The 18,227-nt window shown below is 45.9% G+C and overlaps 1 protein-coding gene across 3 annotated transcripts in view; it reads right to left on the bottom strand.

Moving 5' to 3' along the window:
• Window positions 1-190: 190 nt before the first annotated feature.
• The window catches only part of LOC139061286 (uncharacterized), a 66,202-nt gene continuing 48,165 nt past the window's right edge, over window positions 191-18,227 (bottom strand). For all 3 annotated transcript variants that reach the window (XM_070541013.1, XM_070541015.1, XM_070541014.1), the window contains 3 exons: window positions 13,080-13,424; window positions 4,824-5,186; window positions 191-1,002 (listed from right to left, as the gene is read on the bottom strand). In XM_070541013.1, the coding sequence (XP_070397114.1) occupies window positions 646-1,002; window positions 4,824-5,186; window positions 13,080-13,424 (1,065 nt within the window). In that variant the 3' untranslated portion in view covers window positions 191-645. The remainder of the gene's footprint in view (window positions 1,003-4,823; window positions 5,187-13,079; window positions 13,425-18,227) is intronic.

Genomic DNA, 18,227 nt, shown 5'->3' with positions numbered 1-18,227 from the left:
ATTCTCCCCATTGTCCTTATCTCTCTCTCTCTCCTTCTTGAGGATGACAACAATTGACTAAATGTAGAAATTATGTGCTATTGCACGACAAGTATGAGGCGATTGCTTTCCCACTCCCATGGAAAGTGTTCTACTCGTCCACAGACATGATAGACGATCAGGCAGACAGTTAAAGAAAGCGGGAGGGATATTTATCGGATTACAAAATTTCCCTTTTTATGTTTATTGGTGCGAAATTACCGTTTGTACATCACAAAAAAGCAAGAAACAAATACATGTCTTCAAGTAAAGAGTAAAAATAAAATTCAAGGTGCTGCGATAGCAAATGCACAGCATGAGAGTGTTACCAATATAAAAATTGCTGAATAATACAGCGAACGCTGACGCCTTTACTAACATTGGCGCCATGTGTCAGTAAGAGCGGGGACAAAACTTACGCTAAGCATTATCATGCATAAATTAGCTGGGCTCTATCAGTAAAATACAAAGACTACAGAAATTACGGTCTATCGGAGTCTTTAAATGAGCATTTGTAAATGGCGCTAACAGGAATCGATTCCGGTCTATTCCACCAGTGAAGCCAACATAATAAAGCGTCGTTGTCAATAGATGATGCGGTTTTAAAACAAAGTAAAAGGAAACAAGTCAACGCCCTTCTCGGGCGTCTGCGACGTCGGTCAACCTGAGGTAGGAACAGATGTGCGCCTGCAGATCCTCGTCGAGCTTGTCGAACGTGGTCGCTCCCGTGGAGTCGGCGTTGCAGACTACCTTGGCCTTGACGACGCCCGTCAGAATGAAGTAGTTGGAGGCTAGCACCCTGCGCGCCTCAGCCACCTTCTCCATGGCAGCCTCCGCATCGTTCGACATGTCGTCCATCGACATGCTCGGCCTCATCAACAGTGCGGTGACCACCGACGAGCTGTGCTTCACTGTGTCGAAGGCAAGGGCGTCCTTTCTTTCCATCGAGCCGGACACAAAGCGGACCGCTTTGTTGACACGCACCTGCGCTTTCCGAGAAAGGCCATAGTCAGGACAAAGATTTAATGTTATGCCAGATGCGCGGCAGTAATAATCAAGATGGCCGCATGCGTGACAAGTTTGAAACAATTGCTAAAAACACGTGTCTCACCGCTAACGCCATAAACTGCCGTTTCCTGGTCCTCTCGCACATTTAGCGGCTCTGTGCTTTTTGTTTCAATTCTACATTCCCCCCCTTTTTTGAGCTCCTAAAGCTATATCTGAACATTAACATTTTGTTCAGCAGTAATTTTAGTACTTTAAGAGGCACTTTAATAAGTGGACGTGCTACAGTGCTTCACTCTGAAACGTCTTTCTGCACATTGTTAGCGTCCACGACACCATAGCTTAAAGGAATAAACTGACGACTAACACAACATAGCTGTTGCGGTCTCTTGCTTGCATCCATCACGCAAGACCTGCCGATTGCGATGACAATGGAGGCCTAGCGCCTGTCAGACTACTGACGAAGCGGATGGAATGAAATCGTTATATTAACTCCAGCTCAGGAGCCTTTTCCTGTGCCTTTCTTAAAATGGAGCCACTTATTTTCGTTTATTTTTACACATGCAGGAGCGGCAAATAAAGCTATCCCAGATAGCGCGACGAAGCCAAATCGCCTCTTTGTTTATTTCTGGAGCTGGAGCAGAAGCTTTTCTGATAACTTGCGTAAGACAACTGAGAGTAATACATAACACATGGTTTTGATTACAGCTATCGCACGGCTGCCATTTTTCTCCTAACTTATCGCGCAGAAATGGATTGGCCCAGAACTCCGATCCATGTATTTATGCTACTGTGAACTACGATAAAATGTAATAAGAGGTACTCCCGAGTAAGCAGCGGGGATTTTGACGTCGCCACTGTCGTCAAGCCGGGCTTATCAATGTGAAGTTCGGGCCTAATAGAATGTCGTCATAAAGCAGAGTGAACGGTCCTTGTACTACCAAGGTGGTGCTGGTTACTCACACTATTCGTGAGCCCTTTCGTCGTGAAAGGGAAATAAGAGCGTCAGCGCTTGACTGACATCATTCGCTGTTTGTTTCGCTTCATCACAGTATTGCGATGCTATACGCATATTGTTGGACAGCCGAAACACTGCCCAGGTCATTTGAGACCTTGGTCAACACTCCATGAAATCCATGTGAATGCGGATGACCAAGCGAACGAGGAGGGCTGTTCGTTTTCTGCTAGCAAACTTTGTTAGCGAAGGCGACTGAAGGCATTCCGTTGCAATATTTAATTATTGCATCGCATATCTGCATTTCATTTCAAGCACACGCTAAGGATTCTTTGTTGGTGTCCTCCAGCACCCCTTCCTTCTAAATGCGTCCTTAATGTTAAAGAATGCAAGTGCATGCGCATTCGCTTTCATTTCTATTTTATTTTCAATACTGTGCTGATCTTAGCGTTAGCGGGAGCGCGCAAAAACAACTTAACAATGCTATGCTGTTGCAGATTACATCAAGCTGGAATGCATAAAAAACAACAGTTCATGAAATATGCAGCACAGCTTCCTTGGAAATGAAATTATGGTGTTTCACGTGCCAAAACCCCTTTCTGATTATGAGGCACGCTGTAGTGGAGGACTCCGAAAATTTTGACCACCTGGGGTTCTTTAACGCGCACCTAAATGTAAGTACAAGGGTGTTTTCGCATTTCGCCCCCATTGAATTCCTTGAAAATGCGTCAAAAGCGACAGATACACATGAAGCAGAGTGTACGAATGAATATCTTACATGCGGTTACAACGGAACAATGAAGCAAACAGCTTCAACAGGAATTCATCGAAAAAATAATTGATTAAGCGTCTACAAATATGCTAGAATTCATTTCATTGTATTCTTCAATCATTTGCACGCGAAATGCGTGCTTAGCTCAAGAGCGTCGACAAGTGACATAGAAGGCTGACAGCGCACGTGGGCTGCGACTGCGATGGCACTGTGCCAACGAACTGCAAATATAGCCTGTGGTCTATATTAGGCGGGTCGTGATGCATTTGAACAACAACAAAAACAAAGGGCGAGACAGAGGCTCTATGCCGCTATGCCGAGTGGCTTTCGCATTTCCTTCTAATTTTTCCCCCGCTCTTCTACGTTTTGTGGCATCATTCCACCACTCTGGCGGGTCGTTCGTGTTGAGTCCCTATTTCAGAAAGGCAACCCTGCATTACGGTCAAACCATCGCACCTATATCACTGACTGCAACGTCATGCAAGCTTCTAGAGCATATTATCTCAAAACTTATGGTCAAATTTCTTACCCAACACGGCATTCCGTCCTCGACCCTACACGGCTTTCGCAAGGGGCCGCTACTCAGCTTCTCTCCACTGTTCAAGTTCTTGAACACATTCTTGTTAAAGCCGGCCGAGCTTACGTTATGTTCCTCGATTTCAGAAAAACCTTCAACAGGGCCTCTCACTTTGGTTCGATAGCAAAACTAAGCAACTACGGCTTTCCAGCTAAGCTAGTAAACTAGATATATGTATATTCGAGCATGCGCAGCCAATTCGTCGATGTTGAGGGTAACTACTCTGGATACCTGCCCGTGAACTCCGGAGTATCGCAAGAAAGCGCGCTCGGACTGCTATTTTTCCTTGTATACATTAATGGCATGTCAGCATGCATTAGCGATAGTGTCAATAGTGAATTATTCCCGGATGACTTTACTGACTCACTTTACAAAGTGATTAACCATGCTAATGACCAAGTATTTCTGAATAAAAATCCTACTGCGCTTCCTGACTGGTGTGAAATCAGGCAAAGAAACCTTAATGAAGAAAAACCCGGTTTTATGAGCACCAGCAACAAAGAAAGCTACCTCTAGCATATCAATGCACTATTAAGCAATATGCCGTCGCTGAAAGATGCTTTTAATTATTTCAGTGCGACAATCAATAATTGCTTGAACTGGTCGCAACACACTCACGATGGTGCATCTGCTCGGCATAAACTGCCTGCTAAAGGGAAAGCAGGACACTCATCTCCATTTCTGAGACTTTTAGCGTTCAACATAATGGTAAGGTCGCGATTAGAATGCTTGCATCGTGTGGAACTGCTTCACAAACACACACACACACACACAAAACGTTAACAAACGGAACACAAACAGGCTTGCCGTCCGCTTTATAATGAATTGTTACGGACGTTATTAATTTCCATCTTATTTGATGAATTAGAATAACAGTGCTGCCCAGGAATTCCGAAGAACGGTAACATGCGCAAAATACTTTTGCGCCTTTGGAAACATGAGTAGCGACTCGATAATTCTTCCTATCTGCAGCCCCTATCAGCCATACTTACCATGAATTTACACCTTTAAAACGAAACTATTTTCGCCCGCACAAATTGCTTAAATTTCCCTTTTTCCCAAGAACAATCGATGAACGGAACTCCCTCCCAATCGGTGTATGTCTGTCCAACAATGCACCATATGCCATCGAAAAAACTGAATTTGCAGTAAACGTGCATGTGTATGCGCGGTTTAACGCGTGTTAGCCCGCGCGTAAGACGGAGGCGTCTATCCTCACAGCGTTAATCCTTGTAACATTGGATTACTTGTATTGCAAATATTTCCTCACTGATTTTGTCCACAACAGGTTATCAATGATTTATTTGCAGCTTACACAATCCCTTGCATTGTAATTATTTTTATTAAAAAAACTTTTTAAAAATATTTTTCCTTAGCCTTCGAATGTTTGTATTTCGTAACGACACTGCATAAACATTCATACATTCAAGCGTTCATCCAGTGTTCTGCAAAAAAAGAAAGAAAAAGAACACGAGTGAATCGAGACAAGTGCTTACGCTGTTACGCCTGAGAGCGTCCATGATGGTAAAACTCGTCGCTCTGTTCTTATGATCACCGGCGGTTACCTTGACACCCAATAGGAAATGGTTGTGCGGGACTGCCTCTTCCAGTTCCTTGCAGATGTCAAAGCGCTGCCACCAGGGGCTGTAGCCGGTGCTAGGGATGCTCTTAGGTAGGTCCACAACGAGAATGCTCATCGTGCGATTCCTTTGCACCATGTGCCCGAGCGTCCGGACTGCCATACTCTCAAACATCACGTCAGAGAGCACCAGAATATGAACACTGCGATTCAGTGCGAGGGCGCGAAGCAAGGCGATGACGCAGACTTGTGGCAAACAGACACTAAGGTGCAATTTCCTGCATACAGAAACGACCAACAGCTGTTAGAAAAAGTCTACATGGACGGGAATTTAAAAGTCTTTGTAACACACGATATATCAGCAGCGCAAGAAAATAAGAGATAATTAAAAACGATCAATGGTACGAAGCGAAAGAACTAATAATGTGCGTTGACGCCTCGAAATAGCGTGTGGTGACAGCTAGGCTGGTGTGGAAGGCTGGTCTTTGAACTTAGCCACCACGGGTAGTTGAAAATGCATCCACTGCACGGTACTATCGTTGCCACGCTACTTCCACTACAGCCACACGCACATGCGAACATTGTAGTCTACTAAGGCGCAAGGTCGTACGTTTGTGACGTCATAGAGTTGGGATGTGGAGCACCTCTTGTCACCTTTTTGGTATTTGTCCTCAGCATTTTAACGTGGGCTATTCATTTTACTTCTTTCTGAAAACATGTGTAGGTCATTACGCCTAAAAGGGTTATAATAGGGCCGAGCAACAATTCCTACTTCGTTTCCACTGCGCTTCAGGCACATCGCGCATCGACTGCGGCTTAAGATTCGCTTTTAGCGGCCTTGTAATTTCCTACATCATGGCAGCAGTGTACAGTATAATAGACAGCTTTAGAAGTGAGGACCCAAGCGGCATGGGGACCCAGGAAAATTGCGGGCTGCAAGTGTGCATGCGCAGAACCCAAGCCAGGCTTGGGTTCTTGCGTTCGGTTTGACCCAAGACCAAATAATCGGAAACCAACGAAGGTCTCCAAGCGTGTTGAGTTACCCTCGCGGGTGACGAGAAATCGCGAGATAGCCTTGAGAGTCGCACCAGCCACAGCCATCCAAGGCGGGTATCTAGACATTTGCATAGCTTAAGGCAGCATACCTAATTCATCGTACTAACAGTGATTGCGTTTAATACACCAATAATAGTGCGGCTCAAAAATGCATTTGCTCGTTTTCACTTGTACGAAATGCTGTTCTTTGCTTTCTGCTTTCAAAAACATATTTAATTTTTTTTGCTGCGGCATCCCTACCGCCCGAACTAACGCGGTCTGCGTTTGACACAATCCTTAAACTCGGCTGCGGCTCCTCTAAACCCAAGAGCTGCCTACCCAGCTACTTTAACTCTGGCACCTTCTCACGCTGAGAAAGTAAATCTCGACTGAAAGAAAACGCCACATTGCTGATTTGGGGCGCAGATGCAAGGACCTAGCTGTGATGCAGCATACAGCGCCTAATGAAATTGCTTTGAACAAAAGCCCTCTCCCATGAGGCTTAAACAAAGATGACAAGTCTCAGAGGGCAAGAAGCAATTCACTCGATTGTTTTTTCTGCGAAACTGCTTTGCTTTCTTTCGTAAGAGGTGTATGTTTCGTAAGAGGTGTAAGCGGTGTATGTAGCAGTGCGTGGGTGTGGGTTTACCTGAAAGCCTGCGCCTTACTCGGCTCGAGCTGGGCAAGAAATTGTTCACTCGGGCCCGGACCAGGCTTGGTTTGGGTTCAGGCTTCGTTCAAACATGTAATATGTCCAGGCATGCCCTTGAAGCAAGCCTTATGAAAATTTTAGTATAATGGCCCACTTCGGTTTCTATGGAAGCTGGGGCAGGCAGTCCATGCCGTGGTAGCTGTGCACATCAAGGATTAGTCTACATTAAAGGCGCTTTCTGATCACGAGGAACGCAAGGACAGTGGTCATTCACACCCATTATAGGTCCCGCTTCTTTTGTCTTCGCAACATCGGAAAACTCTTGTCAAAGTTGTTTCCAGGTAAGTAAGGCTAGAGGTGATTAAAACTAGAGGTATTCCTAGGGGTCATCGCGCCCGGGCCAGAGAGAACCAATCAGTTGGAGTTTGCACCGCAAATTTGAGAGAGGCCCCTCCTGGCAATGAGGTGAAACGCATTAGCCAAGTGAGGCTGGAAGGGAAGGACGAATTTTAGGAGTTTCAAGACGCTATAGAATCGGAACCAAATGACAAGTTGCAGATATTTTGCACTGCAATGGCGTTGAAAACATGAGAAACTGCTGTAATGCTGGAAAACTGACTGGCAAAAATTGTTCCTAGACAACCTTCAGTTGCGCCAAGTATACTTTGTTTAGCAACCACAAGAAAAACCAATTAAATAGGTTTTAGTGCAGCTAGTTGCATTTCTTTCTTAAGCAGACGGCTTGACTAAAGGCAGAGTCATTAAGTACGTTTTGTTGCCACCTAGAACTACGTAGACTTTCTGTGCCGTCACTCATGTGCCATTCTGATTTGTCTTGTATCTGACCGTTTTCTCGTAGAAACAAAAGGGAAGAAAAAGAGGAGTTCTTGGAGTAATGAATGAAAGTGCAAGCAAATACTGGAAAATTCTGGTTTCCACTCTTTTCTTCATTGTGTTTTCAAACGAGTTGAATGGCCTGCCGTAGCTTATGGTATTTAGTACAGCTAGAAATAGAAGTTTCCGTATGGGTTCTAGGATAAATACTATCAAACCAAATGTTACAAAAATTGCAACATTTGTGATAGGGTTGTGGAAAAGAAAACAGAACGCAAAAATTGATGAAAGCGCACTTTGCTTTCAAATGATACTTCCACATGTTAACTAGCTCAGCTGTCACGTTCACTCACTTGTCTGTTTTTCTAGTATTACGTGGGTTTCCTGGGAATTGAAGTGAACAACCAAGCACGTTTCTCAACTTCACGTAAAAAAAAGAAAACTACGTTACCCACGCGCTACCTGCAGCGTGCTTACCACCTCAATGCGTTGGCAAAATATTAGACGAAATCTAAGCTTACTCACAACGAAACATGGATGCCTATATCCCGACTTACTACTCGGCCCTAAGAAATGAGGTCGAATAGAGCAATAATACTGGCATGTTGTGCGCGACAATATCATTGCACATGAGCGGTTCCCCCCTTGCGTGTCACCAATTTCTACTTGACGGAGTTGAAAGGTGCTCTAGTGGCAAAACAGCGAGAAAGAACGAGGATGAGACGAGTACAAAGGACTGGCGCTTAGTCAGCGCCAGAGTAATATGGCATTTCTGAAAGCCAATCAATTAGCGTATTAATATGACGTTCCCGCCAAGATCTGTGGCTAAAGGTATATCATTGTACGTTGCAATGGTTATTTGAAATCAAATGGTGAGGTGAAATGGCTAACTTGGTGTGCAGAGGCATTCACCTAGGTCTACGATATTCATTACCGCAAACCTACTTGGAACTTGTATTACGGGCGTTCTATCAAACCGACACACGAGCACAGTGAACCGAGGATGTAACATTTACTTTAGCTTTCTTGTTGTTTTAAGCAAGAACTTCAATAGGAGACATCAAGGAGTAAAATCTGCCTCTGAGAAATATTCTGTGTGCGGCTATAGTATCTTCTCAATAACCAAGCACGCAACCGTTCTTCGTCTAGGTTCAAAGGCTAATAGGTCGAATCGAGCCAGGCCTGGCCGGGACGGACCCGGCATTTTCGGCGCGGTCCGGGTATGGGCCACATCTAAAATTACGGGGTCGCGCTCGGACGGGGTAGCGCATGACACGTTCAAGCTCGGGCCGGGTCCGGGCCGACTAAATTTGACCCGTGCGGCGCTACAGTATGCGTTCTGCCTCATGACGCAGTATGTGGTGATGTTGGAGCAGAACGTCGCAACGTTTTGGCACTCATTCATTTTAGTGAAGCTCTCTGTACTCTGGCGTTTCGGCATTCGCTTCAGTTCGCTGTGTTGCCTGCAACTCTGGTACATCGTGCTAGGCAACATGCAGCAGCATTGAAGAGGACGGGCCAACTAAGCCGGGACCATGACAGAACGCCGGGATGTTCAGCTCCCATGTGACCGCCTTCTGTGTCATGATATCGGAACACACACACAGACCTCTGAGGAAACGTAGCAGACGCTGATTAGTAGAAAAGCTAACACGGGAAATCATTGAAGGCAATTTAACACTTTCCAGTATCTGTTTTCTGCGGTTGTGAGGTAGAAAGAGCTTTATTTACTGGAAAAAAAATATGGGAAGATGTATTTTCCATGCTAGCCCTTGTTTAAGCATTGTCCTAAAGCACTACGCCGAATAAGATTTCATAGTGGTTCACATTGAGGACGAATGTATCGAAACTGTTGCTAGCTAGTCTAAGAATGGCGACCGAAGTAACGTGGCGTGAACTATCATTTGGTTCACTCGTGGTACTACATGTCCACAGAACGAATGAAACTCACCAGCGCATATTAATGAGGTTGCGTAATGTTATTACGGAATTCATGAGATCAACCATTGCTATAAATTATCGATTAGCGGCGGCAATATTCTAAATCGGTAATTATTCTCAATTTATTAGGCTTGCCACTGAAACTGCCCGTATACACAGGACATTGCTTTAGCTATGGAGTTGCCCTTAAAGAATGAGACATTTTGAGAGCCATGTCGCGCTGTTAAAGGCGTCAAATTCGATTTTTGGGGCATGTGACGACTTTAACAGTTTTTCATGCCATTATTGCGATCTGATTACAAAGGAAGTCGTAGTTGGGCAATCCGTATAAATTTTGACCACCCTGAAGGTGCGGCTAGGATACAACCTGCCACTTCGAGATCAGCAGCCTAACGTCATTGCCACACATCTACCACGGCAGATAGGGGTCAACTTTCGCGGTTATAATCACTTTTTTTCAGCAACAAATGTACATAAATGCTCTGGCTGTGCCAGCGCTGCTTTATGAATGACCCGTGTACTTATTCATATCACTGATATGCTCATGGCACGCATTCTTGTAAGAGTATCGTAGTCGCTGAAACTGTTTTGACATTCTCTTTGAGATAATCATAGTTTCAAGCCTGCCATTTTCCGCTGCTTCATCCTACATTCAATCACGCGCTGCTTATGTACTGAAAGGTAAAGAGGAATGCTGCCGCACCAAATTGTTTTCTCATTGGTTTGTGCTAAAGAAGCTATTTGAACAGTCACTTCCATCGACCACAACCCACGTCGTCTGCGTTGATGTCCTATGTCTGACGTATTATGCAACTGTACCATCCCTCATTACAACGCTACAGTGATACTGTTACCACTTGAAAAAAAATGAAAAGCGCTTAGGCGTCTCTACGTGGATGAATGTGGAAGCATTGCGACGTCTCTCCCATAACGGCTCTGCCTCGTTCGCGTACTTGTGTGGACGTACAAAAGAGCTGGGCGCCGCTACTGGCTAAGTCGAAGTGGAAGGTTGGTCCATCGGAGCGCACGACAGAACTCGGTAAAATCGCTGGACAGACTGGTAGTGGCTGGACACGCGGCACTGTATGTATACCGGTCAACTAGTTGCCGCCTCAAGCAGATGCAATTGATGCAACCCTAATCTTTACCAGGAAACGCTATGCGTGAAGGCTAGCCTTCTGGTTATTTTTTTCCCTGCACAGCCTGCGTGGATGGATGGATTGATATTATGAGCGTCTCCTTTGGAACGGGGCGGTGGGTTGCGCCACCAAGCTCTTGCTATTATAGTGCCTAATGTCCTACCTAGGTTAAGCAATAAAAAAAAAACTGAACACCCACAAGCAAATTTTCTGATCGCCTATTGCGAACTGTCCTTTTGTACGTCTCCGTTTTTGTCGTTTCCCTACTTTTCTTCCACCAACGCTCCAAACGCCTCTTACTAATCCCTATTGCGGACATGTTTACTTTTATACTGCTCTCGCTGAATCCAAGGACTTCAAGGAGGCCAGTGATGCCTAAATCGACCGCTGGGCAGAGGTCTTCACATTCTAATAAACATGCTTGATAGTTTCCCTAGCTTTACCGCACCAAGCACATGCTTCTTCCATCCTATATCTCGCTATAGAGGTGCGTTCTCTAAGGCATCCCGATCTCACTTCGAAAAGTAATGAGCTTCCCTTTGAGTTATCATAAATTGTTTCGTTCGTGATTTCCCTTTTTTTCTCTTAAGTAGTTACTCATGGCAGGTTTTTTTTTTTTACATTGCCGCCACCCATGAGATTATTACAGCCTCTCTGACTTTCCGCTTGACGTTCTACTGCTGTGGGACCCACCCCAGGTGGCGCTCAGCCCAGTGGCGTGGATGGATGGATGTTATGAGCGTCCCCTTTGGAACGGGGTAGTGTTTTGTGCCACCAAGCGTCACCGCTGGGGTGAGCGCCATCTGGTGATGCTTTAAGAAACCCAGGGCCCACACGGCGCGCGGCTGCAGTTGATCGGCTGTGAACACGCGACTTCTTGTACCATGTCCGGGGACGCTGCCAGATTTTCCCCTTCATGAGCACTATACTGATTTTCCATTAAAAACAATGCTGCGGCAACGTTATATTGGTAGAGCCAACACATCAAGCTAACAGCGAGCTCTATAAGAATGACGGAACAGTGCGTGGCATCGCGCAGCTCAGTGCTCGAATGTAGCTCCGTCTACCGCCCGTGTGCGCATGCACAGGACGGTGTTTCTTGTACCACTGAGTATTAATGTAAAAGCGGGATTTTTAACTCTGATAGAATACAATACCAACGAATATGAGCTGTCTACTTTTCAGTTTTGTCGTTTCCTCAAGTCACGATGTCACATTTTCGATCATGGGGAAGCTGCAAGTACCATTTTTTATGTTACTTGTGCCATTCAGGTTCGTTTACGAGGTATGTGAAGCTGGGGCCATTAGTTGATGTGGTGGAATGTCTCAGATATTGAAACTATTTTGTTTTAAGAAGTGAAAATTGATATTGACTACATGAGACTCTTACCGGAACGGAAAATGGCACTCCTTACCTCACTGTGCGCTATTTTTTCTAGTGTACAATCGCTCAGTTGAAAAAGAAACTTTATTAGCAAACAAAGTCTGCAACCGATGTGATCGGCTTACTTAAAATTAAATTTCGGGTGACAGCGGTTAAGCAGTGTCAAAAGCGAGGTTGTACGTTTGAAATCACTTTCGACGAAAAAAAAGAAGGTTTCAGTGCCAACAGCAGGAGTTAGAATTTTTCTGGAACCGCATCTATCCCTTATTTTATAGCGCGGTCGGAATGGTTCTGATTCACATATATTTTAGCAAAGTGTTACTTTTTATTATTTGTGTAAAACCGTTCACAATCTTAAGAGAATCAGCTTCTCCGTTCAACTAGCGCTTCGCCTAAAAGGTGAGTAGGTGGGCTGATATATAGTGTTGCGCTTTCAAGTATGGGGAAATATTTACCCGCCAGTTTTCAAGAAAGCCAGAACAATTTCGTTTTTATTTGACGTGAGGGTGATAACAGAATTTTGTTGTAACTATGTTGTATAATGTTACGTATTGTAGGTTGTATGTATCACATATTGAAGAAAAATACAGCGGGCGCCGTATTTCTGCACCAATATCTGCTTATATCATGCCAACTAAGGAGCGTTTCACATTTACAACTGGTCAGAAAGCTTCGCAGACTAGGTGTTCTCCCTCAAGGAACTTTTACGTGCTTGTCAGGTGCATATGGCTTACTCCAAGCCGGACAGAACCATCTCGTAAAGCCTTTTAGGGTGTTTCTAATGGCACTTTTCAATTCTAGACGCGCGGTTCTACGTGCAGCTAGTTTTAACTCATTAAAGTGTGCTAAACGTGAAGCAAAGGGAACTAGAGGGACAAGAAAGAGCGTCAAAAGCATTTTCGCAGAACCGGTTCAAATCTGTCTCCCATTAAGTCATTATTCTATCTAACTGACGTGATATATTCCCGTGATCATCGAATGACAGCAGGTATGTTATGTTTCGCACCTATATACATCGCATATGATTTCTCATTCCATCTAATGACAATGTGGCTGGAAATTGAGCAGGTAGTCATCTTTAAATGTGATATAGCAGTGCCTCCAATAGTTTTGTCTTTTAGAGACCATTCAGTAAGCGACGCTCGCGTTAAAGTCTACTTAAAGCCATAAAAGAAATGGTGCTTCCCTTAGATGCCTTGCGTAGGCGAAGGTCGAGAGTATCTTCCGAATCTCGGGTGATGTGGGATTCTTTGGGAGCTCTATCCAGGCAGAGCTAACGTTGCGGCTGGAGGTCAAGACGTCCAACAGATACGCCATGTCGTGGAAGGCGCGCCCGTCCAAGTTGGCGTAGATCATGTTCTCTTTGGATGAGCAGGCGGCCTCCAGGAGATGGGAGCCTTGCGGGTTGTTCCACTTGAAGTTAAAGCGGGAGAAGGCGTCGGCCGCACGGATAACGTCCAACACTTGGGCGACCTCGCTCACATGCTGCGTGCCTTGGATGCTGATGCTCAGCGTCTTCAGGGTAACATTAACCTGAGAGCAACAAGGAGATCGGTGCTTTATTTAGCTCTGGAGAGGTTCGCCTGGAGATGGCAAGACAGGTACAATGAGAACATTCTGGCAGGAGCAATCTTTCTGTGCAATGTAGTGCGTTCATTGTAAGTGAGAAAAGTTTATCCGATTTGGCTTCGAACCCTGTTACCTCATCACAACAGCCTAACGCTCCACAAGTTAGACCAGTGGCCTAAGTTGGCAGGAACTAGGTTGGAGACACCGATAGACGCAGCTACCGGAACGTTCTGGAAGTATTCCAGGAAAGCCAATAGAAGCAACGTGCAATGATGTGCGCTGCGTACGTCCTACACAAACAAAGCACCACCACAGTGCTCAATAAACTAAACTACCTCACTGAGACCAGCGCCTGCGAAGAAGGTTGAGAGTAGCTGCGTATCGCGAGGTGCATAGGCAGAGTTAATACATAGGCCAAGTACGTGACTCAGCTCGGGAGGTACCCTTTGATGGAAATTCAGTGTGCGTGTTACAGTTTTTTTCTAATAAAAAATGCGGCAGAACCCATCCTGCGATTACTGTCGTCGGTAACGCGTTAGTATTGAATCAGTGTAGCGGCACAACGTATTGCCGCCGTCGGTACGAGTTCAGTATGAGGCGTTCACTGCAGCAGGGACTCCTTTTGCTCTTCCGTAAGAGCATTTGGTACAATCTGGAGCCGCTGCCGCGAAGCCTTAACGTGGTCTTCGAGATGCACGGCGCACAGGTGCCTGCTATCACGTAGAACACGCGGCAATCCGGCTCATTCCTCGCGCTTCTTTGTGGGAGCGCTGCGCCATCTTGTAGCACTGCCGAGAAGACCGCGCTGGCCTCCGAGAGGCGAAGAGTGGCGCGTTAGTGCCTTCGTACGCCGAGAACTGTTCCCGGGTTTTCCGTGCTCGTAGTGGCCCATACTGAGTGGCCCATGTTGGCGAGAGGTTCATTGAAGAGCGGCACACCTAGCGCATTCACGGCGTAGCTCTCCAAAAGGTTTGGCGCGAAAAAAGTTCATTGAAAAGTGTCGGGTTGCTGTTCTTGAAGAATCGTGTGACGTGGGCTTGACTTCGCTCAGCATTGCATAAATTTACGCAATCTTTTTTCGTTATTGTAGGGTGACATTCCCAGAGGCAGATGCGCAGTACTCCAAGTCGGGGTCAGAGTTTCTTAGAACTGCGATACCCTACCCAGCCCTGCTTCTACAGTGACCCATGGCGCACCTCTTAGAGGTTCGTTGAAAAGCGGTATGGACGGAAACATTGTCACCATTACCCAAATTGGTTAAAGGGCTGCTTTGGTACCCTTAAGTCAGCACAGCAGACCGATGCGCTGCCCATGCGATCACTGATTATTCAACGGCTTCGGCAGGGGGGAAAACGCTTATATAAGGACACAAACACAAGTAATCCCGGCCACGGCGGCCGCATATCGATGGGGGCGAAATGCGAAAATATCCGTGTACTTAAATTTAGGTCACGTTAAAGAACCCCATGTGGTCAAAATTTCCGGAGTCCCCACTATGGCGTGCCTTATATTCAGAGAGTGGTTTTGGCACCTAAAACCCCATAATTTTAATTTAAACACAGGTAGATAGGTGGACCGGTAGATAAATAGCCCTCCGGAAAGAGCATGAAGGACCGTAAGAATTCTAACGCATTAAACCATTCCGGCAGAACCCATCTCACGATGAATGTTTACGTATAGTAGCATTGCAAAATATAGCGATGCATTGTAATCGCACCACGGAGACGAGTCATCTATGAGGCGTGTGTGAGGCCAAGTTCTCAAGCTTCTTTTTGTACACGTGGAGCCATCTTGCGGCGCCGCCACGAAGTCCCCTTGTGGTGCGTGTATGAAAATATATATTCAGACAATATTGTCTGAATATATTGACATGGGTTCGATTTCACGCACTGCGGTAAAAAGTGAAAACGATTTATTTTCATTGAAGAGCGGCACATGACCAGTGGAACACACCCAGTGAGCCAAGTTCGCGCTAGTGAAATTCATTTAGGAAGAGAACATACCGTTTCGGACACACCCAGTGGCCTAAGTTGGCGGCAGAGAAGTTGCTTAATTTAATTATGGTGTTTTACGTGCCAAAACAACATCTTGATTATGAGGCACGCCGTAGTGGAGGACTCCGGAAATTTCGACCACCTGGGGTTCTTTAACGTGCATCTAAATCTAAGTACACGAGTGTTTCCGCATTTCGCCCCCATCGAAATGCGGCCGCCGTGGCCGGGATTCGATCCCGCGACCTCATGCTCAGCAGCCCAACACCATAGCCACTGAGCAGCCATGGCACGTGGAGAAGTTCCTTGAAAGTCAGCTTAAACCAAGTGACCGAAGTTCGCGTCGAATAGGTTAATTGAAAAGTGGCACGTACCCAGTTGGCGTGAAAGAGCTTCATATGGAACGACACGTACCCATGGTTACATACCCAGTAGCCCAAGCTGGTCGAAAGGGTTTCGTACCGGGCTCCCTCTGCACAGCAGTCCAATGCTCTATGCATTCGACCATGGACTATCCAGCGACCCATGTGGACAGGAAAGTGATTAGAGGGCCAGGTCGACAGAAGCATAGTCCCCCGAAAGTGCTGAACTTCCCAAAGAATGCTCTCCGCATTAATAGCATGCGAGCGCAGTTTATGCGGGCTCTGGCTTGCTGCTCGTTGCACGCTAGAGTGGCCGTCTTATTTGTTCAATTTAAAGAGGAAGTATTTAGTACTTGCGACACTCGGTGAATACGGCGGGGACCTTAGGCGCCTAGTGTGGTGGAGGCTTGGGGACAGGAGCCCTCACCACACCCATGCCCTCACTTTGTCATTGTCAGGCCCCTGTTGCCATAGTTAAGGCTTGTTTTTAGTGTTCTAAATTTACACTTGCTAAGCTGTTCAACAAGCTAAATGCTGTTTACAAGTTATGGACAATCAGTTTTTAATGTAATTCACAGTTTCACTTAATTTGTGGGAAACCCGATAATAGCGAGAGAAGCGCACCAGCTGCACTGGCATCAGTTGGGTCATCTGCCTTTATTTTTATATCAAGTATACGAACACTGCAAAGGGAATATCGCTCACATTGTGATGCTCTGAATAACGCCAAGGCGCGTAAAATGGGGCATAAAATGCGGAAAACAGCAAACTGATCGAATTCGTCGAATAATATTGACTACATTCATGTAAACCATCCGGTGTTAGCTTTGTTTGGCTTGGCGAGCACAAATTTTCTTTTCATCCTGTTGTGTAACATTTTTGAAGTTTGCGGTGTACTGCATCTCTGTTACTGTGTCAGAGAACGTTCTCTCTCTTGCCCCACTTTAGCGTGTCGGGGAACGTTTACTTGCCCAACTTATAGCGAGACTAATCCACCGACCTTTTACAGATGTATAATAACTTAGGGCATCGCTGTTGTCGCTGTCATTCACAATGACGAAGAAAAATGGCTTGAAAATCATTCAAGACACCTTATTATGATCGCAGATGCACTCTTATTGATTGGCAGCGTGACGTATGCCTCCACGTATAGCGCTCGCGTATGTCACCCCGATATTGATGATGTGCTCTTAGGACTGATCAGTGTACCTTGTAAGTAAGGCGCATTCGCGTTTGGATATACTGACGCTGTATAAACTCACTGTTCTGCAATACGCTGAAAACAGCATGTGCTGCGAAGCAGACGGAACTCTACATTGCGAGAACGCGAGGTGGCGTCGACGCGTGTGGATGTGTCTTATCAGCTTCGTGAGTTTTTGGGTATAACGCCCGTCTTTTTTTTCTATATCCTAGTGGCTCTTTCACATGACATGTGTGAAGACTTCCGTGACATTTTGAGACGATTTTCGAACAGGTCTGTGCATTAGAACGCCTTTTATGGTTCCTCGCCTACGAGAACTTGGTGGCTCTCCGACGCCGTAAGCGTTGACACGCCTCGCGCGGGCGTCATGAACCAGGTTGAGGTAGTAGGAGGCGAAGATCTTTCCTCGGAAGAGACGCTCAAGTGGCAGCAAACGCACATATGCGACGCCGCATATCGACTCACTCCGTAAGGACGCCATCGCTGCCATGGCCAAGGTTGCTGTATTGAAACAGATGATTTTCAGGAATAACGAAGTGAGGCCTCCCAAGTTACCCGAAGGCTCATACAAGGCTATTTTTGGCATTCGCGAAGGTTTCGACGCCTCCCGCCTCAGCCACTTCCAACTCGCCAAGCTTCTCTCTACGATAGCCGGCTTTCCAGCCAGTGTGGAGCTGTGCAAAGACGTCGTTACCATCAACCTCACCGCAACACAGTTACCCTCAGAATGGAAAGCTACGATAGCCGGACCAAATGTCTCGCCATCAAGTCGCTTGCAGCCGACGGCCATAAGCACGAAGTTACTTCCACAGTGTTCCAAGCTCCGATATGTTTAAAGGCATTATCTACATCGACAGAGTATGCCTGGGACAAATTATCTACGAAAAAGACATTCTACCCACGCTTCGTCAGTGCAACCCACAAATGCGTATTTTAGAAGCCAGAAGATTGGTAAAATTTTAGACGCAGTCCTCCTAACTTTCTTGGGAACGGTAGTTCCTCCTTGCCCAAAAAGCAGGGACCTCTTCCTAAGAAAAAGCGCGGGGAACATTGGCCTCCTCGATCGGCTGCTCCATCCAACAACAAGTGGAGCTTTCCTCAGGTAAGCTGGACATCGGCAGTTTCCCATAGCTGACCTAAACCTAAGCATCCTGATGCCCTCGTCTATGCCGTCCTACAGCAGTTTCAGGAAGAAAATCATCTGCGTAAAGAA

The sequence above is a fragment of the Dermacentor albipictus genome, chromosome 6 (genome assembly GCF_038994185.2).
Source record: "Dermacentor albipictus isolate Rhodes 1998 colony chromosome 6, USDA_Dalb.pri_finalv2, whole genome shotgun sequence".
In the NCBI taxonomy this organism is placed as follows: Eukaryota; Metazoa; Arthropoda; class Arachnida; order Ixodida; family Ixodidae; genus Dermacentor; species Dermacentor albipictus.
The sequence above is the reverse complement of the archived record's forward strand: the minus strand, read 5'-3'. Positions and strand labels throughout refer to the sequence as shown.